This window comes from Cyanistes caeruleus, chromosome 4 (assembly GCF_971803275.1).
Source record: "Cyanistes caeruleus chromosome 4, bCyaCae1.hap1.1, whole genome shotgun sequence".
NCBI lineage: Eukaryota > Metazoa > Chordata > Aves > Passeriformes > Paridae > Cyanistes > Cyanistes caeruleus.
Genome location: NC_141704.1, coordinates 28,493,424 through 28,520,038, shown reverse-complemented (window position 1 = coordinate 28,520,038; position 26,615 = coordinate 28,493,424). Strand labels below are relative to the sequence as shown.

Here is a 26,615-nt window from a genome sequence, read left to right as displayed (position 1 = left end):
GTTCAGTCCAAATACTAAAGCCCTGCAATGCCAGGCCAGGAAAAGTGTCTTGATAAAATACACTTATGGTTCAGTCAGACAGACTTTTCCTGATTCCATCATCCTCCACAATCCAAATCCACCCTTCCTAAAATTCTTCACAAGAGTGGTTTTGATGAAACAGAAAAGTTGGGATCTGCTGTCTTGATCTGCTAGCTAAAGAGAGCCTGAACAGCAACTGTATTATTTATTCCTGTTTAAAATACTCTATATTCTGTAAAATATTTAGGGTATTTTGAAATGAAATATCTCCCAGACATATGCAACATATGCACACTCCTTGTGCTCAGATGAAGAACTACCCTGATGATTTCCTGAGTGGCCATGGAAAACAAGACTCAGCATAAAATAACTGAGTGGAAAAGAGCTGCCAACACCATTACTCCTTCCCTGTGACACAAGTGTCCGAGTGTAAAGCTGGGAAACCAGATGTGGCTGCATCTTCCCTGAGCCCCAGCCGGACCCACCCTGTGCAGCCCTGCCCAAGGTCATTCTAGTATGAAATAGTGTCCAGTAGTTTAAAATTAAGACCAGCAATAGTTATGCCATTCCAGAGTCACAAGGGAAAACGTGCATTACAGCAACAGCAAGCAAGCAGAAGCCTCAGAAATTATGTTTACATCCATCACCACGCACACAACTCGCAAGGCCCCAGTGATGCACACAGAGCTGGGGGCACAGACCTACCAAGCTGCTATTGACATGCCAGGTGCCAGTCAATGTGACCTTTTCCACATTTAAGCACATACACACTTAAAATTTCAGTGGAGTAAGTTTCTGTCATTCACTCTTACCTCAATGTAAGTATTAAATAAAAAAGAATTTAGTAAGCTGTAAGTGGGAGGGGCTAATATATGCAGACCTGACTGCAGAGTCAGCAGGAATAGCAGATTTTATTTTAGAGCTATCTGAAAGAAACAGATTTATTGTGAAAGAACTGAACTCTTAGCACCCTCCTCCTACAGAATTATTCATCTATTTCTGCTCAAAAGCTAAACCACTTTAACTGGCCTGTGTAACTGTAGGGGCTTCTGTCAGCTGCCTGCTTCCATCCCAGCCTCTCAGCTCCCCAGCCAGGCTATGGACCCACGGGCTCAGGAGGTACAGCCTTTCCAGGAGAGAGGGTGGCCCCTATGTGCTCACAGGACACAGGAGCCAGGGAGCTCATGTTAGAGGGAAATGCAGAAAGACTGCAGCAGCTCTTCTAGAGAGAGAGAGCTGTGGGGCAGTTCTGAAAGTTTCATTTAATAGACGGAAATACACATGAAAATTGAATTTAAAAGCAGGAGAGAAAACTGCTGTGAATATACAGGACAACATTACTTGGTTTGACACAAAATTGGACTTCATTAACCCTACTAGAGGCCTCTGTAAATTCACAGTCAGACTCTGGTGAATCAGCTCCTCAGCATACACGTTACATGAGAATACAACATTTGAGCACAGAGGAGAGGAGGTTGCAGCTGCAATGTCACACTAAAAAAACAGGGGAGACAGATATAGATAAATGAAGTAGAGGACTAGTACAGAAGCTCCTATGAGAAAAGTTTTGTCCTTTAACTAAAACAACTAATTAAACAAAAAAGAACTGACACAGGATGAAGCTCTTCTGACCATCAGAGATACAGAAAAAGAAATCCACTTCTACTGGCATACTGCACAGGAGAAGCAACAAACTTGACTGAAATACCCTGAGAGATGTGCTGGCTGATGGTACCAGACATCACATCTCCAACAGGAACCTCTGACAAGGACCAGAGATGAATCAGGGGAGATGTATTCACTGTCTGACTCTGCACTGAACCCTATACAATTGTGAACAAGCTACTTAGTTTCTGTGCTAGGGCATCCTTCCCAGTCCCAACAGCTGAAACAATACGCATTTTGACTCTGTCATTGCCTCAAACCACATGAGCATGCATTTCCTAGGATACCAAGGCTCCTGTAATGAAAATACTTCTAAATGTGTATCTGCCTTTTACTGATACAAAGTGGTATCTATGGTCTGACTGTCACTTTGCATTCCCATTAGAAACAAAGGAGTTATTTTTCCACCCAGGAAAGAGAAGACAAAGTGAGTCACTAGCAAGGGGATGAGTCAGTCTACTTAGATGCTCTAGCTTTGATAAGTGATGATAAATGACAAACCCCTCTGCAGTCTGGAGTGTCCTCCAGCCACAGAGCCTGCAGGAAAGGAGGCCAGATCCTGCCATCACCTCTCACTCCAGCCTGGAGGCCCGTAACAGCTCCCAGAGCCCACAAGTGAAATTACACAGGAATCAAGTTAAATGTGAAAGCAATTGTGAATTTGAAATATTGATGGAAGAAATCTAAGTTTTCAGTGGAAGGGCCAAAATACTTGCAGTGGAGTTGTTAAGAAAAGACATCTTGCTAGTTCCCAACAAGAAACAACAAAAAGTGGAACCTATCACTGCAACCTGACAAAGTCTGACAAAAAATGTCAGAAAAACAATTAGGCTGCCTCTGTCTCATACAGAGCATCTCTTTACCTGAAGTTTTTCAAATTAATTTTCTTTGGTAAAGTAAAAAGCCTAAATGTTTTCAAAGCCATGCACTTCCACAACCAAAAGTAACCAGCAATGCTTTGTTTAAGACACAAGCAATTTGCAGTACCATGCTTAAACACACACTTGGTCTAAATAACTCGCAAAAAATTAAAGAGAAGAACAGCAAGTACGGAAAAAAGACAAACCACAACACGTTGTATCTACTATTTGCTATGGTTTCACAAGTCTGACCTTTCCCAAGTTCTGTCATTCTAGCCTGGCCTTATTTTGGAACAACAGTGACACTGAGCAGTTTTCTGTTACTGCTACATACAGATAGTGAAAACTGCCACCAGCTTTAAAGAACAAGTTTTTGTTCTACTTACATAGTCTGTGATCAGAGAGACAGCTGCAAGGTCAAGGTAACACAGAGACACACACTCAAAAGGTAATTATCTGTTTGTAGAAGTCCCAGCCACCAGGCAGAGAAGCACTGATTTAAGTAGCCTCAAGGCACAAAGAGATGGTTGTCCCTGCTCCAAAAACACTTTCACAGAAGTAAGAACTAACAAAGAGTAGTGTCTTCTTTTAGATCAGGACCCTTCAATTAGATTCAACAAAAATACTGAATCAAACTGGCTTTCTTAGATTTTCCCCACTTCTGAAAAAAGTGATTAATGTTACGGTTTAACTTGTTCAACTCAACAACCAATTTTAACAGAATAATGCTTTTACACAGCAGCTAATGTCTCATGGGCACATCCTAGTGGGAAGAACAATGCACTGTTATTACAGCAGTGGCCCTTGGATCAGCCTGCTGGATAAGGAGAATTGGGATCTATTTTAACTGGACAAGAAAGGACTCAACACAGCATCGGAATGCTCAGCCATTAGCATTCAGTAGCTTGAACTGGGTTTAGCCACAGATGCAGCCAGATGTTCATTAAATTGATTTATTAGGGAATGATGGTGGTTTGACATCATAGGAGATATTCAGAGTGAAAACCTGCTGTCAGAAACTGTAACAAGATTTTTTTATATTTTCCCACATTTTCAGGATGTGCTTTAGTCTATGCCCACATTCTGTCTTGCAGTTCACAAGATCCCCAAGAGGATCTGTGATTTGGCCTAAGAAAGTCATTAGCAACATCACCATTGACTTGTGCCATCATTTTGTCATATCTTTGACTTTCGGAAGGAGCAAAATGGGTAAATTCCTCAAAAACAACCCAAAACCAACTTAGAACAAAACAAAAACCCCATACCATCACGGGAAATACCCAAGAATAGGTCCAGTTACCACTTATTTTTGTATTATGTATTTTGTATGAAACAAAACAGTAGAGACCCAAAATTCAGTGTTTTCTTTCATGTAAAACCCATATATTTCCCAGGTAGACTAAAGAAATTATGACTGCTACAGGGCTTGGGTGCATTAAGGCACGGCAGGTTAGTCATTCTAGGGAGTCATGTTCAGGACAGATCATTGTTTCTTACTATTGCAGGTAGCCATATTCTACAACATTTTTTATAAAGTATTTAAAGGTTTAACACATTTATTTTTCTTCCTTCTTTGCAAAAACTCTTCTGGTGGAAGTCCAGAATAATATATATATATATATATATATATATAAATAAACATAATTTATTCATACCCAAATTATGTGTATTTATTCACCCTTTTTAAAACCAATCAGGTCTCCCTCATCTTGTGGCATTCTTGTCAGTATGTTTGCAAGCAGCAGCCTCCTCTCACCTGAAGCAACTACAGGTAACATCAAAGGAAAGACCTGGGCACTTTATAGCAAGGAGCTCTGTGCATTTCAAACAAGGATACTGTGGAGGCAGCTGTCATCATTCTTGTGACGATCTAAGCTTCAGGGCCCACAGGGGACTCCTAGTACAGCTGCTTTACTGCGTGCCTTTGACCTAAGAAAGTTGGTACAGAAAGTTCCTGTTGCAGCCAGATGCCAAGCTCTGGGAAAAATCCTCCCCTCTAAGCTGTGGAAAGTCCAAAATTGTATGGTGTCAGTACAGGAGGTGTGGTATTTTGGGACTCCACTTCCAAAAGAGGCACCTCTCTCAATGCAAACAATACCTGCAGGTTTTTAAATAAAGTGAAGAACCCACTTTGCTTGAGCCATGACCAAGTACTTGACTTCTGCAAACAATTCCCTGCCACTGACTGAAAACTAGACACAAAGCCAGGTGACCTCCCACCCCACTCAATACACTCAGCAACTTGCAGGTATACAACTCAAATTCCTTCTTTGTTTCCCTCCAACCGTAACCTAATGTTAGGGAAGTCTTTAATAATTAACTGGGAGGGGGAAAAAGTTGCCTCTTTTGTTATGCTTCACTAAATTTTGTTCTCTATTCAAATACTGGTCAGTGATTTTTAGAAACCAGAATTTTAACTTCTTCCACATATTACTGTCAGGGCATTGATTAACCTACATGTCTGGTATCTATTTACCAAGAGATACACATCATATCTGTAAGAATGAACCTTCTCTTGACAAACAGAGGTTTCTCTTAGGTATTCCCTCAAGCATTCATTCATTTTAATGGTGTACGCTTCACATTGAAATTCAGCCTTGAAGATGTTAATTATTACTGGTGTTTCATTGCCCTTCTGGTGTTCTACAGCAAACCCTGATGAAATCTGTCATGCTTTATTACATACTGCAAAACCTACCACAAGCATGGTTGGTTTGGGGTTTTTTTAAACCATTCAGTGCTTTTAGGGTGCATACCTGGATGACACATCTTTGAACTAACCTTGCTCTTCACCTACACAACTTTATCTCAGCCACTTAATTTGCTTCACTCATGCAGCCAAAGACTGTGCTTTTTACAAGTCTCCAAAGGTTCTCTGGTGAATCAGCTTTTTACCACACAGCTTTTCCTTTTGATAGGAGACCTTATAGGCTGTAAATCCCACATTGTGTTGATACATTTGCCAACAACTGAACTCAGATATTGCCAAATTACACCAAATTAAAAAAAAAACCAACCTGAAGTCACATCATTACTAAGAAACTTAAGGAATAAAAAGGGTGACTTATAATTTGTCACTCTGATCACATACCCAGGAACAGAAGTAGAGAAAGAAGAGAAAATTCCCAGATACAACTGGGACAACATGAATTAAACTTGCAACCCATTAGCACTAACCTGTATTCAAATAATCTCCTAAACATCATTGCATGAAGCATGAGATGCAGCAGGAAAAGCACAGCATGTTGGAAAAACATGTTTATAAAGGGAACACCCTCATTTGCCAACCAGTGCTTCATACCCATTGTCACAAATTAGCATTAAAGCCCTGCATCCCCTCAGCCAACATAAAGCACATGCCAAATCTATTTTAGTGTTGTTCCCTTATATTAGATATAGAATTCACATGCACAATTCACTGATAAAATGAACATGGATTACATTCTAGTTCTTCATCTCAACATCATTCAGTACCATTTATTTTACATCAAATTAGAAGACATTTCAAGTTCCTTAGCAACAAACTCAACCAAATATACAGGGTGGCACTGCAGAGAAATGTAAAATATATTGATACAGGCAAATGATACAGCACAAGGCCCTCAGCCAGTAATCCTGGGAGTATTCAGCAGTTTAAACCACTGATTGTACAGCCTCCTGGGCCTATCATCAGACAGTGCTGAGAAGGTTCAGACACCAGGACAAATGCTACTCTACAAGTTCATGCACAACTTCTGTCCCATCTGCAACAAAACATGCAGGAAGCATCTTGCCCTTAAGTGGCTGTCCTACAGACAACTTCTGAATTCAGGTTCACATGCTTTCTTCAGATACTGGATTCAAACTAGGTCTCACTTTGCTCACAGATTTCCCACTGTGTCAAGATCCTAATATAACCACAGCCTTACAAGCAAAGTATGCAAATAAGTGAGAAGTGCTCAGCATGGACCAGGATGACTCAGCAGGTGATCTTTAAGATATACATATACATATATACAGCTAGATGAGTAAACAGGGGTCCCTGGGGAGGAGGGCTGGTTGTCACCCCAGAAGGGCGGATTTTGTAATAAATAAATAATACGTATTTAGTAGTCTAAGAACTCATTAGTATTTTGAAAGTATTTTACATCTTAAATTCTCTGAATTCTAATGACACTAAGTGGGAAAGCTGAAGGCAGAGCCCAAAACTGAGCTGCCAAGCACTTTGGACTTTCCCATGGAGAACTGGCAATTTCAGATGCTGTAGGTCAGCCAGCTGATAGTGATCCTATAAAACCATGCTATATAAAAGACTGCTGCAGCTCAGTGACAAAATCATGAGAAACTTTTCTTTTGATTTCTTCTAAAATAGTTTTTCCACAATTTTACACATCACACACAAAAAGAATTTTGAAGCTTTTTTCCTCTCTGATGAATTTCTCTAACACAAAGTAGCTATGAAAGCAAGAAACTATTAAACTGCTTATTGAGGACAGCAATTAAAGGTGCTGGAACGAGAAGGCATAACCACCAGAATATAAAGTCACTTTGGCTGAGCCCCTTGGCCAAGTAGAACAGCTTCACAAGGCAGAGGGGACACCAATCCCCACAGCTCAGTGCCACGGGCTCCCTTCTGAAAAACGGGGAGTCACAAAGTTCATTTTCTCTGCTTCACTGGGAGCCATCTGAGGGACACAACTTCATCTCACTTGGGTAAAGCAGACAGAACTCAAGAGTTTCAACCTCCTTAAGCCAGTAAACTTTGAAAACAAGCAATTTTACGGGAAAAAGGAAAGGAAGGAATAGGTCACTGAAAAGTTAAATAAAGACAGAAGAAGGTCAGTTAAAATAATTTTTAATGGAACGCTAACAAAGGAAGTTGGATGAGAATGCTGCAGGGTTCTATGAAGAGAAATAGTCCAGTGATTAAATAAAACAGAACACCAACAGCAAAGGATTTGACTTACTGTGGAGTCGTGCCTGATCAAAAATGTTTAATTAAGACTCTGGGGCTTGTTCAAAGTCACCAGAGACAGTTTGAAACAAAATAAAGTTTTCGTAGCACCACCAAAAACTATGTTGTTAGGAGCATATTGGAGGTCAGAGAGCTTACACTGAGCTTGGAATAAAAAAAGTTAAATAAAAAGAAGAGAAATAAAATCTTTCTCATCTCATCTGTGTCCACATCACAGAGCATTCCCAGGAAGCCTTTGCTTGACAGCAGACCCTAAAGCAGCTTAGACTGACACAGATCCTCTTGGCTTTCAGTGCTCTCTGTGCCTGAGGGAGATGTAGAGGTGACCTAGAACCAGAACATTTTCAGCATCCAGTCCACATTCAAAGCTTCATAAATTCTTCATAAAAAAATAGGAAATCTTGGATTTATGTAATTACATCATCTCATCCATGTCGAGAATGCTTTCAAAACTCAGGAGCGATCATAAAATTTGGATGGCTAATTAAGAGAAAACGCTTTCTGCACTCTTTGGATGCTGCCAAAAAGACACAGCCGTTATTGCCAAATGTTGCATTCTTCACAATGTCTAAACAGACGTGCCTCTCCCCTGTACCAGCCTTCAACTGGCTCTGTTAAAATCCACTCCAATACTCACTTACTGGAGAGGGAAAATAGAAGGAAGAAACTTATTCGAGACAACAGTAAACCTGCTTCTTGCTGAAACTCCTCCAGCTCTGATGGAGCTGAGGTAGGGCCACGCTGACATCTCACCCTGTGAGTCACGGCTGGGACTGTGCACGGGGTCACCTACCTCAACCTCGCTGCCTGTTTGCACCTGCACCTCCCCAGCAGCTCTCACACCACACTCACCTCTTGGGCCAAGGCACCACACTCCCTAAAAACTACCTGGGACACACACAGGCACACACACCCCTCCAAAAACCATGATTCTGATGAACTGCCTGATCAAACGGGCAAGTGCTGGTGATGCCAGAGCAGTGGGGATGGAGCCAACAGGGCAAGGCAAAGACAACTGTATGCAGGTGACACACATCAGGTGACATACAGAAAATTAATGTAAGAAATACAGAATGGGTTCCACAAATGAACAGACTCCCTCTTCAAACGCACATCCAATTGTTTTAACCCTCGATTTTTTTCACAGCATTTCCCTACACCTTCCACCTGTGACCTCCTGGCAGCCCGGTACTGTGCATCCTCACCTCCCAGCTGTCACTGTAGTACCTCACACAGGTGAGGAAAGGCAGGAAGATGATTCTGTGGGATGAGTGTTTTCCTCCACTTCAGCCAATGACTTGATTTTGAAAGCTGTGCCTGTAAGGGTGATTTAAAGGTGTAACTTACAGCTACAGGCACATCTGTAAGCATGTTTCTGAAAACATTCCCTGGATTGGCTTTTCATCACACTGTTAGCTCTGTTAGCACATAAGTTCTACACAATGATGCAGCAGCAGCTACAAGTGACTGTCTCCCACCAAAGCCGCTGTCCTCTGAAGGCTACCAAATCCTGCCCAACCTCCTTCCCTGAGGGAGGGCAGCCCACCCCTACTCACAAATGCTACAACTTCAAACACAGGCAAAGCCACTGCCTTCAAACATCCATCTTTTAACTCCCTAGCAACAATTCTCTTTCGCCCGAATTCTCCATGCTACTCGCACTTTTTTGTTTTTACTGAGATCTCTTCTTATAATGCTTACAAGTACACAAACAGTTTCACCTTCATCTTCAAGAAGTCTTTTAAGCCTCAAAGACTGAAGATTTTCAGTACAATGGTGAATTTTTCACTTGAAGTTAAAGTATGCAACAAAACCCCACGTTAAAACAAGACGCCTCAGTCTGACACCCAAGCTTGAAACAAAGCGACATTTAGGCTTTGATCCTCAATCCCAACTCACAAGTCAGCTTTGGAAACAGACCCAAAGTTATCAAGGACCAATCTCTGAATCAATTTCAAACATGACCCAAATTGTCAGTCTTGCAATTAAGATCCTCTCTGCAGAGATTAACATTGTATAAATTGACATAAATTTAAATTCTCCTTCCTCAAATCTAAAGTTTTACAGCCAGATCACTTGACAAACTTTCCATTTACGGTTTGGCTTCACTAGAAGTCCAAGCTCAAGACTGAGCTCTTAGATACCATGAAATCTGTTTCTTTCAGACTAATGTAAATCAGGGCTTGTTTGTTTTTTTTTTTTGCTGATTATATATGAAGATACAACACTGATGTGAAGAAAGAAAAAAAAGAATCTTGTTTTATCTGTTTTCTCTTCTTGCCTTCCTTCAAGGAGAACTGGCAATGCCTGTACTTGGAGCACTGTAATAGTCCCTGGGAAAGCCAAGCAGCAGGACTGCTTATGCCATTGCAGTTCTACAGCAAGAATGGAAAGATCAAAATAAAAATACCAAAACAAATCCACTGCCAGTCTTGCTAAAAAATTCCTGAGAAACTCTCTTACGGCTTCTTGGCCATTTCCAGCACTCTTGGCCATCCTGCCAACTAATTACTTGTGCTTCCCAGTCAGTCCTGTGCACAGGATACCTTCCTCCTCCAGAGGTACTGCTCCTGAATAACATATTTCAGGAAAAGGAAAAGCAGTCAAGCACAAGACAGAAATCACAGCTAAGAATAACCAGTGGTAAAACACAAACCCTAACAATATTAATCAGTAATGCATCATAAAAATGCAAGCATTAGCAGTAGAAAGTGGCATACTAAATTGCTCACAAGAAAAGATTAATATATTCCTGTCATAATGGAATTGAGTGACACATGATTGAGAATTAGGGGAACTTGTCCTTACTGCTGAAGATAAACTGCTCTCACTGTTACTCCCAATTTAATTTGAAGTATGTGTTAGCACTGATAACCCAGCCCTAAGGTGGTGACTGTCAGAATGAACAGCACGGCAACACCACAAAAAAATATTCATTCACAAATTAACTAGGATACATGGCAAAAGGATAAAAATGTAAATTAATAATTAAAATTTTACTTATCAGTTTATTATTCCAATATGAACTGCAGAATCTGTTGCTAGTTAGGTTGACACTTCTTAGCTGAACCCACATATGTTTCTTCTGCTCACTCCTTCAGAAGTATAATTCCCTCCCTCCAGAAGAATCTTCTGTGGAGCAAAAAGTAAGAAGCCCCAGTGTGCAGCAGCTCCCTTTTTCCATACAAAAAATGCTTCTCTTGCCTTAACATCAAGCTGCAGGCAATGGCTCAGCACACTTCCTACATGCACCCAGAGGTTCCAGTGGTGTTCTTCATTTCATGAAAGCATTTATTTCAATAATATTAAGTTCAGTAATCTCTTTTTAATTATACTGAAATTCTGACTCAAAAAAAAAACCCCTACCTGGTGGCATACTTCTCCTCAGTACTAATGCCCACTAATGGGAATATTTGAAAATCCCTCATTTTAAAACAAGATCTAAAAATCCAATTAGACATGTGCTTTGATCAGCTTTTGCCTGCTTCACCACCAGCTCCAGCTCGAGAGGCACACCAACGTGAACCATGAGGAATAGCCCAGCATGGAATAGCAGGGAGCAGTTTGCATGCCAGCACCACCGGAGCGAGACAAAAGGGCCAGCAGGCAAAAGAAGAGGAAGCAACAAAAGCCATGACCTTCAATGTTCTTGCATGTCACCAGCCAGCTCTGCCAGGGATCACACACTTGGAAAGCCAGTCCTGCTCCCCAGTAAATACACACCAGTTATGTGTATCCATTTAGCAGAAAGTTACTGGTTTTCCTTTGAATAAATATTCCTGGTGAAATAGATCCCCCTAGTAGGGATTGTTCCTCCTACGTTATGCCTTTGCTTTCTGCCCTGAAAGTATCTTCATATTTAACATCCAAAACGTAGAAAGTCAGAGAGGCAAGGTTAACCATAACCCATTTCACAACACATGAAACCCTTACAACCACGGTGGTGGAACAACAGGCACAGCAAATTCTTCTCACTGCCTACCACTTTTCTCTGGGCTCCTGTGCAGCACAAGGCCATCTGTGAGGGCTGTCAGAAGAGCTTCTTCAGGAGCTGGTAAGTTCATAGATCATAAAAATAAGCTAGCAAGCTTACTGCCAGGACCCTGAGGGAACCACAACTCTCATCACCAGGACCATCCCTTCCTTCCCACCTTGCTTATTCCACTGACATAGTCCAAAGACGTGATTATTCAGTAGTAAGCCTGAAGCTTGCTAGGTTGAACTCCCATCTCTGCCACTGCCTGAAGTTAAAGGCATATGCTAGGAAGGAAGTTAGTTTTACTGATCTGGCCATTTTACTACAACCTGGTCTCCCAACATAGCAGATGCCCTACACAAGAACAGTGGTGGGGGCACAGCTCATCCCAACACAGATGCCATGAGAGCACACTGCTCACAGGGGCAGCTCAGCCTAGTGCCCTCCAAAGCACTGCCTGTCCCAGAAAGGAGGCCACAGGACCAAGTCACTGAGCACAAGCCCACAGTGTTGGTATAAGGCATTTCGAGATATGCAGGGAAGAACACAAGTGGGAAGCTACAGACAGCCCATGCTTGGTTTACCATACTGCAGACATGGGTGTACATATCCTTACTCCAGCAGTTATGAAAGTGTGAGCATTTTCTCCACCCAAACCTTGGAGCTCCTATGAAGCCTGTACCTGACACAAAACCATTTCAAAGAAATTGCAGAAGTGAGTGATAACTGGGGTGATACACAGGCTCACACCTGAGTTTGAATAAATCTGTCAGAATTATCAGTTTTGATAGCCAGCAATTGTTCTCAGCAGTAATTTGCATTTCTCTTGTGCTGGTGATACCCCCTACCTATGTTGAACTGTGTGGGCTCAGAGAAGCTCTGTAACACACACCACTGTTGCCATATCAGGCCCATCAGGCTGCTGCCCTCGAGTTCTGGTCTGCACTGTGCCTGCCATAGGGCTGTGCTTCAGCTGAGCCACAGAGGTGGAGCATAGCCTGGCACTGCAGAAGAGCGAGAAGAGAGATAAAAGCAAGGTTGGAACCAACCCCTCCCTCCTGACAGCCAGCTGCTTCGGTCCACTTGAACAAGAACTCATTTTTACACCCCCTGCTCTGGATCAAGACCCTTTACAAGAGGTCCTACTCCCACTTTAGCCATGAGTGCAGAAACGTGGGGTTCTCAGATCACTTTCATTTACAGCACAACCCCCTGGGAGCTGCCTGACTTGGGTATGAGAAAGTGAGACACACTTGGGGCACAAGTGCTCAACTTGCAACTTTGACCTCTCAACCTTGAGTTGTACTCACAGATTATTGGCACCCTGGGAAGACAAAGCTTCCCTGCTTCCTGGGGTCAGCCTCTTCTCCCTAAGGACCAACTTAAAACAGACAAAGAAAGAGGCAATTAAATAAAATCCGAGTCTTATTCCCTGAACTTGACAACGTTTTCACATGTTAGAAAACTGCAAACCCATTTGCCAAAGGGCACAGGAACAGATGGGAACTGAAAGGGCTATTACATAAATTAAGCATGTAAACACTGGTTGTCTGCTCAAAACCCAGCTCCTGTAATTTCCCTGTGTGCAGTATTTGATGTGGCCATAGCACCATTCCCACATGCCCTCACTTGAGGAAAATGGATGCACATTTTTCCAGTTTCGCTGTGCTTAAAACTGCCTTGAGCTAGAAAACATGACAAACATGACAGAACCCTGCTATTTCCAGCAAGGGAGTCAAACGTGAAAAAAAGACACCACGTGTATTTTTAGGCTATAATTGAAATTTTAAAGTGGTCCCTCCCCTGAACATTTGAACAGATGTAGTGTGCAAGTAACCTACTACCAGCCACAACTTGTGACAGAGCAACATTTTTCATAATTCAATGCAAGATTCATCTGACAGATAAGCTAGAAGCAAACTAACACCAGAACTTCAGGCACAGATATATGTTTTACTATGCTTGTTTGACTATGAGGGGGACACAAACTTAGCGGTCAGCAGGGGAGAGAAGAGGCAGGAAGAAAAGCATTCCTAGACACGTTGCAGTGACTGCAAGAAGTCCCATCTCTTCAAAATGCCTCACTAGAGCTCTTAGTCCTGTACACTTTTGAGAAACAGTCACACATGTTCAACAAGATAGACGGGAAATGTTTTGTTTCCAAGGCTGAGGTAAAAATACCCTTTCAAACATGCTCAGTAGCTTCCATTTCCCCTCCTTGCACTGCATGAAGCATTACTTCCAATGCCCCAGAACTTCACAGGAACTGAAAAAGATGCTAATTTAGATCTGAGACCTTTCTGAGAAAATACATTAATGAAACACTGCACCAAGGTTTTCTTTTTCAAGGAATGAACATCAACAATGTCCCACCGGCACCACAGAAAGTGTGGAGGTTTAAAAGGGAAGGATCTGCGAGAGCATCAGCCAGCAGCCGCAGCCCCTTAGAGAGACAGCTGATGTTACCTTCCTATTTTGACTTTAAATCTGCAATAAGAATGAGCAAAGTGCAGGGACAACATACTTTACAGAGAGGCAATAGTTTAATTTACAGCTATGTTAAATGTTGGTGAGTGAATAAAAACCCAGGATGCATCATGCACATCAGCCTTGATCAACATGTCTTTGCTGACAATAGAAAGGATACAGTTTCATTGTTAGTGCTTTTTTTTTCTTCCTTATTTTAGTGAACTTATATTTGCTGGTAAAACCTCTAGCAGATCTGCACACAGAGGTAAAAGAAAATGAAAAGGGAAGAGGCAGGCCTTCTTTTACCTATATTGATCCAGTAAACCTTTCACTGGCAAAAGCTGTCCAAGCACAACATGATCTAGAGTAAGTCAGGCTTGCTATTCCAGAAAACAGACTTCTAAGCACAGGTGTTGCCTCCACCTCAAGTCTGGCCTCATGGAGGCAACACTTTGCTTTCAACACAGGAACACAGCTTTCAAAAGGAGCTCTCAAAGCCTCATGTATCTGCACCAGGAGCATTTTCCTGTCAGGAGCACTCCCAAGGACACAAGACTGTCCACAACAGCCATCCTCACGAGCAGAGCACACCTGGAGCAGGCTGCAGGGGTGTTCCTTGCGCAGAGTGCTGGGAACTGGGGTGTGCCTCATACCTAGCTTGCACTATGGTCTATTCCAAACCTATAGGGGATTGCAAACCTCAGATCATACAAGCTCAAGAAATCCATCCTACCCCTCCAGTTTTATTCCTGAATGTGCCACTAGCCTGGTGGGATTAAACAAATCCCAGCACACATACCCTTCCTGACCATGCCTCAGTGTCCCTAGCTATAGAGTTAAAAAGAAAGCATGGACCTACTTCGTGGACAATTTTGAAGCCTTCTGATTAAAGTAAGTATTACTGCTCCAGAAGTAGATTTGGACCCAGATTCTTGAAGATTTCCAGATATGCTGCTCCTAACTTGCTCACAGTGAAAGCTTTCAACTGCAACAGACAGCAGGAATGCACAGACTCACCATTAACCAATATACAACACACATGGCTTGACATTCAGTAGTGTTTCCAGGCTGAAAAATGCTGAAAAAGTACACCAGGCATAAACCATTCTGGCAAGCTAAGAGTGGCTGAGGTACAATCTGATGACAAGAGATCCCCTCACAGCTGGAATGGGAGAATGAAATAAATCTCTTGGTCACATCCCAATAAATGCACACACAAGCAAAAGGTCTGAAGAGTAACAAAAAAAAAAAAAAAAAAAAAAAAGAAAAAAGCCCCTAAAATGAAGGGGGGAAAAGCCTCTGTAAAGACTGGCAGTCAGAAAAAAAAACCCATCTAGTAGTTTGGACATACAAGAATTATGGCCTGTTTCCCCTGGTTCCCAGGCACACTGGGGGCAATGGGACGCATTTCTAGCTGCACAAAGAGTTCTCACAGTACTGTGTTACCACACTGGGTATAGCATTCTGGAGATGGATGAGGTTGTAAGGCACTGACATTATACTGATGTATGGACTTCATGCATTACTAATCATTCAGACACAATAGCCCCAAGTATATTTTTGTTTTGTATCCTCTGCCAATATTCTCCTCTCTCTACTCTGGAAGTTTTTAAGAAAGTGTTCAGGAAACAGGCACAGAATGCGGAAAGACTCAACAGCAACACTGGCTCTGGGGAGGAGAGAAAGAAAAAAGGAAACAAATAACAAACCACCCAAAAACCACAAGCTGGCTCAAGACAGCCAAATATGAAGACAATTTTAATTAAACCACGTCTGTCTTATATCATCTATTTCAGTTAATTTAGTATCTCAAACGAGTTTTATCTCAAAATAGTTAATAGCTCTAGAAGCCCAAACATTTTCCCAGTTTGTTCTTTAATGTAATTACATTTTTGCTGCTGCACCAGAAATATTAATAGCCTTTTCTGCATGAGACAGAGAAGCTCTACAGCAGGACAAGAAACTTTCGATCCTATTGATGATCTGCATGCTGATGGTTACATACAGCTTATCTGCCAACGTAATTTCTACTGAAGCTATTGAAAATAGCCAGCACCCCTCTCAATACTTCAAGCATGCATCTCTATAGGAAAAAAAACCTTGCATTCTCTTGACTGTAGAAAGGACAAATAAGTCCTTATTTGACAAGCAAAATGCTTGTCAAAAAGCAGAGAAACAGTTATTGTTCTACTGTATATTGCTCTGTAGGATGACAAAGAGGGACTGCTCTTCATTACAGTACCTTTGATCCAGAATTGAGCTAACCTAGTCAATGGAACTGACCCAGATTTACAGGGGAGAGACAGTTCAGGGCTCCAATCCAAGCCTGCAATCCTATATTTCTACCTCCAAGGGGAATGTATGCCCTTTGTGCAATCCAAAATCCTCTGTTCTAACACAGTAGACCTGACCTAGTACTCACTAAAACCAACTGAAAAGCAACCACGGTCTCCTCCAGGCCATCATGCAGACCTCGTGCCATCAACCCACCAGGAAATTCAAAGCACTCAGTGAACTCCTTCCAGGAAAGGGGAAAAAAATAAAGTAAAATTCTATGGCTTGCCCAAAACAACCCCCCAAACCCAACAGCCTAGTAGGGAGCCATGTTCATCCTATCTGAGCTTCCCTAACCTTGCCACAAAGAACAAGCAAGACTGATTTGGGAAGAGAAGGAATGTGGAGAAGCAGAAATTAGATGTCACAGTCCACAGGATTGCCAGTGCCACGGTGGCAGGAACGCTGCACAATGTCCAGCTGACTGGTCCTGTAACAATTAATAAAACCAGCGAGTGGGACACAGCAATGCCTGGGAGTGCACATGTCCACAGTCACCCTTGCAGTCCATCACTCTCTGGTGTATTGCTCCAATGATTAGCAATTACTTCAACTTCATAATTACGTGCACACATGCACATGCTTAATTCTAAAGATAAAACGCTTATCACCATCTGGAAACTCAAATGTATTTTAGAAGTTAATCGAGACCAAAATACATAATCAAGTCAGGCCTATCAGTTTTGTATTTATGACCCCAACTGACACATTTTATTAATCAGCAAGTGTTTAAAAAGTGTTAAGGACCTCCTCCTCAGTTACTATAAATTCTCTGCTACCACTTCCAACACAGGCTGTAAAAATACAGATTACTAGAAGGACACATTCAGCTCCTGGTATCCACCAGCGTGGGTGCAGAATGTGCTATTCCGTGTCAGGTCACTTCAGATAATACAGACATTTTTGTTCTGCCTGCATACCAATCAGCTTTAATGCACTATAATGCAAATAGTCTTTAAAAGGATTTTAACTACCTAAAGCTCTTTGTTTTAAGACAAAGTACTACAGTAAAGATCATCCAGGAGATCCAATTACAGTCACCTTATTAATTATATTTCTACCTTGCCAAATTCAAAAATCCCTATCAGCTATCCAGTTTAAAGTTTTTGATTCCTTTATACAACCATTTATCAGCCAAAAAAGCATGAAAATTACTAGCTACAATGTCATTTATCAAATTAATTCAGAAGGCATTACTCTAAGGGTCCTTTTAACCATCGACAAAATGTATCTTGAATGTCCATGTCTTAAAAATGAATAAAAGGAGGAGGAAAAAAAAGAATCCCACAGTTCTCTGCTTTTTACAGACTACAATGTGTTCGAGAAGTGGATTGAAACCCAACAAAGCCTTTTATTCCTGGTGGATTTTATATGTGGAGACTCCGCAATTAAAATCTCTGTCTCCTACCACTCAGCCAAATAACACAAAAAGACACAATCTTTTGATATTAAGATGACTAAGGAGGGCATCTTTTAGCCTGAGACAATGCTCAAAGCAGCAGCAGTGATTCCTCTGCAGATTGAGCACAGCTGAGGATGAGATCCTGCTCTTTTACCTCCTGGAGAAGAGAGAGAAAAGGGGGTCTGATCCTGCAAAACCACACATCGATCACTTCACTCACATCCTTGAAACCAAGGCTGCCTCTCCCCGCCAAACGAAGAGCAGACAGCGTTTACAGGATGTGAGCATTTCGCACCTGTTTTTGCAGGGTGCAGTCCACCTACCTCCACGACATGTGCTGGATAGAGTTACCATCTCCCAGACCCCCGGAATCACAGTGCTGTGAGAAATTCTGCTCGATTGCATTGTTAGTATTTTCCATTTCCCCCAGCACCTTCTTTTACGTTTTTTCATAGGAGTGTGAAGCCATCGCAGCAGTGATTGATAGTAATGCAGCAAAGTCATCCCTCAGTGTCTACAGCCTGGCACAAAAAAGATGAAGGCTACCTTGAAGAGGCACCCTTACTGTTTAAGCTGATACTCTGACAAACTATAAAAAACCTTGCTCTTCTACAACCTACAAAGAATTAGTAAAATCATTCCTCTCTCAGCCTGGATGTTTTCAAACCTGTAAGTTGAGAAAGAGTAGCAAAAATAAGAATCCACACTTACTACTCATTTATTCAATTAGTAAAATAACAAAGGCACCTATGTAAAGCCCTTGGCACTTCTGGGATTTCTTTTAATAACAAATAATTTCATACTCTACAGCAGCCTTGTTAGGAGAAAAAGGTTTACTCTTCAGAAATCACTGCATTTGGATTACCTGGGCCACCAACTACAGATTTTGTAGGGGGTGGGAAGATGGATGAGTGCATGTGCACATTCACACACATTTGCGGGCACTGCCTTCGCCTTTTTCCAGTCAGCATCTTCTATGTGCTCATACTCAGCCTTTTTAATGCATGGATTCAAATTTGTCAGGAAAAAGACATGAAATACTAAGTTTCCAAATCTAGCCTCAGTGTCAGTCAATATGTTCTAATGAACATTTTCCTTCAAATGTTTCAGTGGTAGCAATCTAATTTTATTTCTTTTTAATAGCATCCTCTTCTGATGCTTGTAACTTAAATGTTAATGCCTCATTCAGGACCTCATCTCTAATGTGTAAAATTAATATGGCCAAAAGGAAAGCTGTCATCTGCTTTCATCGCCAACACTGGGCACAGTGTAAAAAGCAACCCTAAAAAAAAAGCATTACTATTTTAAAATAACTTTAAAAATCCTGGATATCTAAATGCTAAATGCATAAGGCAGTGAAATTTCTTTATACAGGGAAGCCTCCCTTGATTCCCATGGACACAAAGCTTCATTGATGCAAAACAACAAATGCTTGTGCTGCACCTACTTATACCGTGCTGTTATCCAAAGTCCTGTTAGCATATCACAGAAAAGAGAGTCCTGTCATCCACTGTGGCTCTCTGAGGCTTGCTGCCATGGAGCTTTTCAATCTCTGAGTTCCTAGAGTGGAACCAGTAAAACACTCCAGCTCCCAAAGACATGCCTGCAGCTCCCATGTTCTATCTGAGGGGCTCCCCACCAGCCTGCCAGGATCGCACACCAGAGAAAGGGCAGAGCAGAGGATGCACACTGCCATGGAATAGCCAGCACCCTCATTCCTTTATGCCTTATGGATCAGTGCTCCCAATCTGTGCACAGGCTGCTCTCCATTAGGTAATTCCTAGTGATGCTACAGGTGTTGTGAGCGCCCCAGAGGACAGTGGGGAGGGAGCTGAAGTTTAACATGGGCCATTCATATGGAAACCTACAATTTCAGTTTCACAGAAGGGAATGGATCTATTCCAGGCAATTCCCCCAACTCTTCATGAAGGAGCACGTGGAGAGGGCAAGAAAACAAACCACATTCATTGACCAGCATTAAATGAAAAGTGGAAGAGGATAGTGTTACACGAGAGAAGCGACCCAGAGTCCAAGTGCATATGTGGTAAAATTTTGATTTATCCGTGAAACCTTAGTTTCAGGCGCCAAACAATGACATGAAAGGGGGAACACGCTGAATCCTCAGCTGATTACATTCACAAAATTGAAATCCAAGAAAATCCCTGTGTCTGGAGGCATTAACTAGAGATAATTAGAAACTGAATTCTTTCACTGGTTTGCAGTAGTCTCTGGTGGTCTCACCTTCTAGTTAAGAGCACAAGGCTTGTGCCAGAAGCTCCACTTTGTCACACACAAGCATTCTGCCCATAACAAAAGGATGCTATCTATAACCTGGGTACTGAAACACAAATAATGAGGAATTAACTGAACTCAGTCAGAATTGCGACTGTAAGGACAAACACCTCATCCACAGCAATCCTACATGAATGGGCCACAGGGAACAGGAGCATCCAACGAAACACGAACATGCTTTGAAATGTTATCCTTGTAAGACAGTAGGTGCCTGGTGAAGCTAAGTAACTCACCACAGACATCTCTTGGTCTTTATCCTGGACATGCCAGGTCTACACAGGTACATAATTCCTGAACTCAGTTTCATTCCTTTAATTTGATGGGGAAAACTCCTTCTCTTTTCATTGATTTCAACTGGGCCCTTCATCCATGAATCTTATCCTTCATTTTATGTATGCTGACACTTCAACACAGTCACACACAGAACTCAAACGTTTCCTTTGAGCAGCACAAACAATCAGAAAGAAAAACCATCAGATTAAAATCATTGTGTCCCCTGTCCTGGTCCTTAACTCCCTTAGAATCAACTTAGAGTTGATACATAATACATATGCATCAGCCCAAAAGGCTTGAGAGGAAAAAACTCTCTAATGCTAGGATGACATTCACACAAGGGCAACTGCAGCAGCTTTCTCAGGCAGGATTTGATATAGTACATCTGGCAACAGAGTCAAACAAAATACAGTTGTGCTGGCTTTGGGAAAAGTAACATGAATCTAATTTCTTCCAATTGTCTGAACCACTTTTAGAGTTAATTACATGGTACAGTACAAGATGAACTACCTGCCTCTTCTGAAAAGTAATGGAAACAACTTTAGAATTCAGAAAGATGTTCATATTTCTGAATACAAAATAAAAATTAGTTCCACCCAATCAATTGTATAAATTTGTTAATAAAAAGCACTGGGAATTTCGGCTTTATATGCTGTTTTGCTAAGTTCGAAACAAAGTTTCCGTGCACGCTGACTTTCTCTCTGAAAAAGTCACTTAAGCTAAGTCATGACACTTTACATCTATGAATAGAGTGTCAGTGCTCTGAAAGTTAGCATATGCTTTCCCAGTATTGATACCCAGTAATGAAAAAAAAATAAAAGCTTATAGAAACCTACATGGTAGAAAATGTAATGGTGCACTAATAAATATCCTGATAAGTTAAAATGTAATAAACATGACCACAACATAATTATACAGGTAATTTTTGTGCTTGAACGTATTCAGAGACAGACTTTTATTTCTTCAGTTCAGCAAGCAGTTGTTGCAAAAACCTACACTCATTTTCACTGCAGTAGAAAAAGTTGCTCTTCTAGTAAGATTAATATTCACTAAGCAGGAAGATTTTCATAAGATACAAAGAGTAGTTTAATTCTCAGCTTAAAGCAGGTTCCAGACTATCAGTCCCTTTGAGAAGAGTGACCAGAGTAGGTTTGCTCACACTGATGACAGTTCCATGGAAATGCATGAAAAGATTTTATAGGGACACCAACAAATACATACAGCACACGGCAGGGTTTCTGGGGGATGCATTTCATTGCATGCAATTAAATGAGGGCCAGTTTCTTGTGGCTGTCAAATGAACTCCATTTCTCTGTATCCCAAACAGAATAATTTAAAACCAGTATACAGGGTCCATCAAAGGAATGCCACACACCCAACTGCTTTGCAGATCTCATTCTCCTTTGTAAGCAAGAGAGAAAGCGAGGATCAATTGCAATATGGGAGACTGCCACATTGATTTTCAAACAGAATCTGCCATCAAAACCAATGGTGAGCTTGTCTTCAGACATAAGGAAAAGAATCTCCTGTGGTCTGAGTTGTTCTGATATTTGAGCAAAGGTAGACATCAGCTCTCAGTCACACCATGCTGCATATGTAACTGAGAAGATCCTGGATGTGAAGCAAATCCGACCTAACCTTTGAGATGCAACCTTTGTTAGCATCCAGAGGAGAGCGGTACAAGTCTAAAACAGGAGATGGAAAATGGAGGGAAAAAAAAAAATGCAAGTAGGAGGGGTGGGAAAGGAATCAGGTTTAGAGTAAGTTAGTTTCATAAACCTGTCTGAGGTAAGATAAAGATAGTATTAATTATCCTGCCTCTGCGAGGAATTTTACACCTTGAGGGATCCTAACACACCGCCAGTGTGCCCCCCCAGCCCGGCAGAGCAGCTCCTGCCTCCACTGGGTGACTCACAGTCCCCTGCTTGCTGCAGCTGGGAAGCCTACAGAACAAAGCAAACACATCTGTGGAAGTGTAGGCAGGCTAAAGACTAGTGAGCAAACTGATTTCACGGGAAATGCAGCAGATAAAACTATGATGGGCTGTCACATAAAACCCCAAGACTGACCTATTTCACGCAGACAGAAGTTCCAGGAGCATGGAGCAATAATCAGCTTGCACTCAGTTATCTAGATAGCACATGGCAGGAGAGTGAAGGGGAAAAATATTTTGAGCAAAAGAGACAGGGAAAATCAGCTATATGTTGCTGTATCTCCAGCTAGCAAACACTGCAGCATATTTTTCTTCAGAAAAGTCTAGACAGGCAATGGGAAAGTACACTGAAATCCCCATTACCACTTCCCTCAAGAGCTAACATAGCCCCAGATAAGCTACAACAGCTTATCATCTCCAAAGTTTTCTTTACAGTGGTCCTGAGCACTGGAGGGCTGGACAATATACCTTCCCTCAATAACTGGTTGGGGAACCTAACTTGGGAGGGTGGGTTCCCAGCTCTCAGGCAACCTCTGGCAAAACTCAGAAAATGCAAAGGTGCAATAACCAAACCACATTTACAGCTGGCTTCCCAACAGAGAATGGGTACACAGCCAAAAAGAGAAAAAATAGTAAAAAACAGCTGATTTCCTTCCAGTATGAATGTGTTTGCACTTGATACAGCACAAGGGATACATCATACTCTCTTGCAAAGATAAGGCTAAACTCATCTTCCCAGCTTCAGGCATTGGGTGTTTGTATTGTTTGGGTTTTTCTCTTGTCTGTTTTTAAAAAAGGCTACTGTTAACTATGTAATTTTATTTTCTTAATTTTTTATCCCAAAGAGAGGGGGAAAAAAAAAAAAAGAAGCTATCAGCAGAAATTTGTGTCTCACACTTCTAACAAGAGTTTCATATTCAGATCTCCTAAAATGGAAAACCCTCTCTAACAGATAAAGATTTATCTTAACCCAGGGGGGTTTGGACTCATCATCTGGTGGTCTTCTAGCATCTTTCACCTTTACTTTCATCTGAAACTGATGAGAAAGCTTTGTAAGCCGCCTCCTGAAATTCACCGAGAACTCTGGGGGTCAAGAAACATATAATAAGGTCCTCATTGAGGACTTATCTGAAAACCTTATTTTCTCTCCAAAAGGCTTGGGTGGGAATTCTTCATCTAATTCTGATTGCAAAGCGCCTCTCCTAGAGAGCATGGTAAGCTACCATGGCAAGCCTGAGACAAGAGACAGCTCCCTCCTGCAGCCATCCAAAGACATGCTTCAGTGGAGACCAGCGAGAATTCTGAACACCCTCCAACAACAAAAAGGATATTATCCAAGATTTTGAAAGCTCTTAATACCTCCAGTCCTGACACACACTCTGGCCAGGATCCGGCTGAATTCTGACAATCAAAAAGGGTTACAAGCCCATCTTACAAAAAAGACTTAATTCCTAAAAATGACCCACTACCCAATGTATATCATATTGACAGGTCTACCACCTCCCTCTCTCCTGACCCTTCAAGAATTCTACATTCATCTATCCCTTGCACTGCCAGGATGGTAACAGGTACAATGGCATAACAGATACCTGGGAGAGCAGCTGTCTGAGCCTGACAAAGCGTATGTAACCCAAATGGGGACACTGTGCAGGACTAGAGTAGGGCTTGAGAGCTTCCCAGCAGTTTCCACTATGGAAACAACCCATTAAAAAAAAAAAAAAAAAAAAAAAAATCAGAATCAGTTATGATCAAAAAGGCACAATAAAGGTTGTGATCTATTTACTTCCAGATCTACTCCACTCACACTAACAACCTAAATATGTGTCACACAGAAAATGGGTGCACATTAACCTCCGGGTGATTTCACAGCATCGCATTCTCTCCTCAGAGTTTATGTTAAATCCTTTGAACTGTACTAAAATCTCAGCCTATTTATAGCCTCACAATGCAATGAATATAAAACCATAATCTCCAACAGTTAACTATAGAGCATATTGAGAATCCTTAAAAGAAGATTTTTCTACATTCAAAAATTCACAGAAAAATATTCAGCGTAATCTCTCACCTACTGCATGCTAAGTTTGTGTTCCAGCAATATAATTCATCTGAAACAAGGGGAAATAATAAGCCTTGGCCAAATTTTCTGAATATGTATGCAAAGCATATTATCTGTGGAACTCCACCAATTAAAATATCACACTTTATTAAATTGGTGAAGATATGTTACAACCCATAATCCTGCATGGTGCCTTAAAGACCAGAAATAAAGTCTTCTCCAGGTCTGCTAAGGACTGAGCAGTCCTTGTAAAACTAGTAAGCATGGGGCAGACATAGCAGGAAAGAGAATAAATATGCTAATTTTTACAAGAAGTTGGCAGGCATTAACACAGATGGGCACCATACAAGAACACATTCATCAAGCAAATTATACCAACTCGGGAGGAGCAGGCAGCTGATAAAAAAACACCAAACACGACTTGGCTTCACCACAGAATCTAATGATTCCTAATTCTATCAATGCACCAAGCCTCAACCATTTGATGAAAAACTCTCAAGAAACTTTAAGGAAAAAACTTCTCATAGACTCATTTAGGTTGGAAACGACCTCTGAGTCCAACCACTAAACCAGCACTGCCAAGTCCACCACTAAACTACGTCTCTAAGTGCCACATAGACATATGGCAACTATGGTAGCCACAAACAGGGAAAGAAAGAGTCAACTTGAATAGATCCTTTTTCTTTTTACTACACTGCAATTCCCTTATCAGCTACAGCTATATGCCTGTAGCCAGGACGCTTGAGAGCTGGCAGTAGACAATAGCAGGTACGGCTGGGAAGTGTGGCCAGTCTGCCAGCTACAGCTGTTGGCCACAGCTGTATCACTCCCTCTTACCAGCCCTCCTCCTCTGCTCAGCGTCAGATCACTCCAGAAAGACACTGCAAGTGCAATTCCCACGTCTTTTCTCAGGCAGAAAGGGGAAAAAGTAAGACAGCCAGATCAAAGTGATTTTTTTTAAATTTTTTTTTTTTTTTTTTTTTTGCCACGCTGGACAAATTTCACCAAGCTTCACAAAACATCTATGAGGGGTCTGTGCACACAGCTGACACCACATGGAGTTTCCACAGCCCAATCCCACCTTCGTGTCAGTCAGGAGCTGATCTACGTGGGACTTCTCTGGGAGCCAGCAAAGGCTGCCCCCGGTACTGCTCCATCCCTCGGATGAGGGAAAGCGAAAAGCTGAAGTCGGATTAGGCAGGTACCCGGGAGCGTGGACCCGAGGTGATCCCTGCAGCCCCGCACGGCGCTCCGCAGCCTGCGTCCCTGCCCGTGCCCAGCCAGAGGCTCCACCCGGAGCTCCTCGGCCGCCCGAACACGGCAGGACCGGCCAGCAGCGCCGCGGGCAGGGATGGCCGGGGCCGGGCAGCCGCCCCCGCAGCTCCGGACAACTCGGGGAGCTGCCTCTGCTGCCCTTGCTCGGGCGCGGTGTCCCTGACGCTTCCGAAAACGAAGAGCTGGGAAGACGAAGGCCCGCGACCCCTGAGGGGAGAGGGGACCTGGGGTCAGCCGGGGGGACCCGCGGGGACCGGGCAGCTCCCGGCGCCGCTCAGCCACGACGCGCTATCCAGGCGCTATCGTCTCCCGTCCCCCTTCACCAAACCCACGATATAAAGCGGAAAATAAAAAAAAAAAATCTTAAACAAACCAACTTTCCTCCCTCCCGCGCGAAGTTTCCTGCGGGGGGCGAGGCGACCTTCCCGTGGCCGCCGCGGGCGCTGCGCCCGCCGCCGCCGAGCCCCGCGCCTGCCGCAGCGGCGCCGGGAGCCGAGAGCCGGGGCCGGCGGCAGCCAGCGAGGGCTCCCGGGGCGCCCGCCACCTGCGCCGCTGGGGAGCCGGGCGGGCGCTGCCCTCCGCGGACCCGGTGGTGCCGGTGATGCCGGTGCGGTTGCGATGCCCTACCTGGGTGCAACATACTTTGGAAATAGAAGATGACGAGGATGAAGGAGCCCACGGAAGTGACCAGGACCATCCTGCACACCCGGTTCATCCTCATTACTTCCAGCACCGCCGGCTTCATGGCGTTGTCCGGCGGCGCAGAGAGGGCGGCGGAGCGCGCAGGGCTGGCGCTGGGAGCCGCTCCGCGCCCGCCCCGCTCCGAGGAGCCGCCGCCGGAGGATGCCCGGGCGCCCGCGCCCCGCGCCGGGGGGCGTTAATGCCGCGCTGGGCGTGACCACGCCGCGCGCCAGGCGGAGGGGCGCTCTGCGCGCGCGGAGGGGAGCCGGGGCGGAGCGCGCCCCCCCCTCGCCAAGGGCAGAGATGGTCCCGCCCGGCGGCGGCGGCGGGCGGGGACGAGCCGGGCGGCCCCGAGGGGCTGCGGGGCCGCGCCCCTGCCCCTCAGAGCCCCGGGGGCGTCCGGCGGCCGCCGTCCGCGCACCCC

At 43.1% G+C, this 26,615-nt stretch overlaps 1 protein-coding gene across 5 annotated transcripts in view; it reads right to left on the bottom strand.

Moving 5' to 3' along the window:
- CHST11 (carbohydrate sulfotransferase 11) overlaps window positions 1-26,412 on the bottom strand; it is a 164,115-nt gene extending 137,703 nt beyond the window's left edge. Inside the window, exon 1 of one of the 5 annotated variants that reach the window (XM_086887194.1) lies at window positions 26,153-26,412. In XM_086887194.1, coding sequence (XP_086743320.1) covers window positions 26,153-26,255 — 103 coding nt within the window. In that variant the 5' untranslated portion in view covers window positions 26,256-26,412. Of the gene's footprint in view, window positions 1-8,705; window positions 8,818-26,137 lie in introns of those variants that run through there. The other 4 variants (XM_086887193.1, XM_086887196.1, XM_086887197.1 and 1 more) reach the window with 4 other exon arrangements.
- Between the last annotated feature and the right edge of the window lie 203 nt (window positions 26,413-26,615).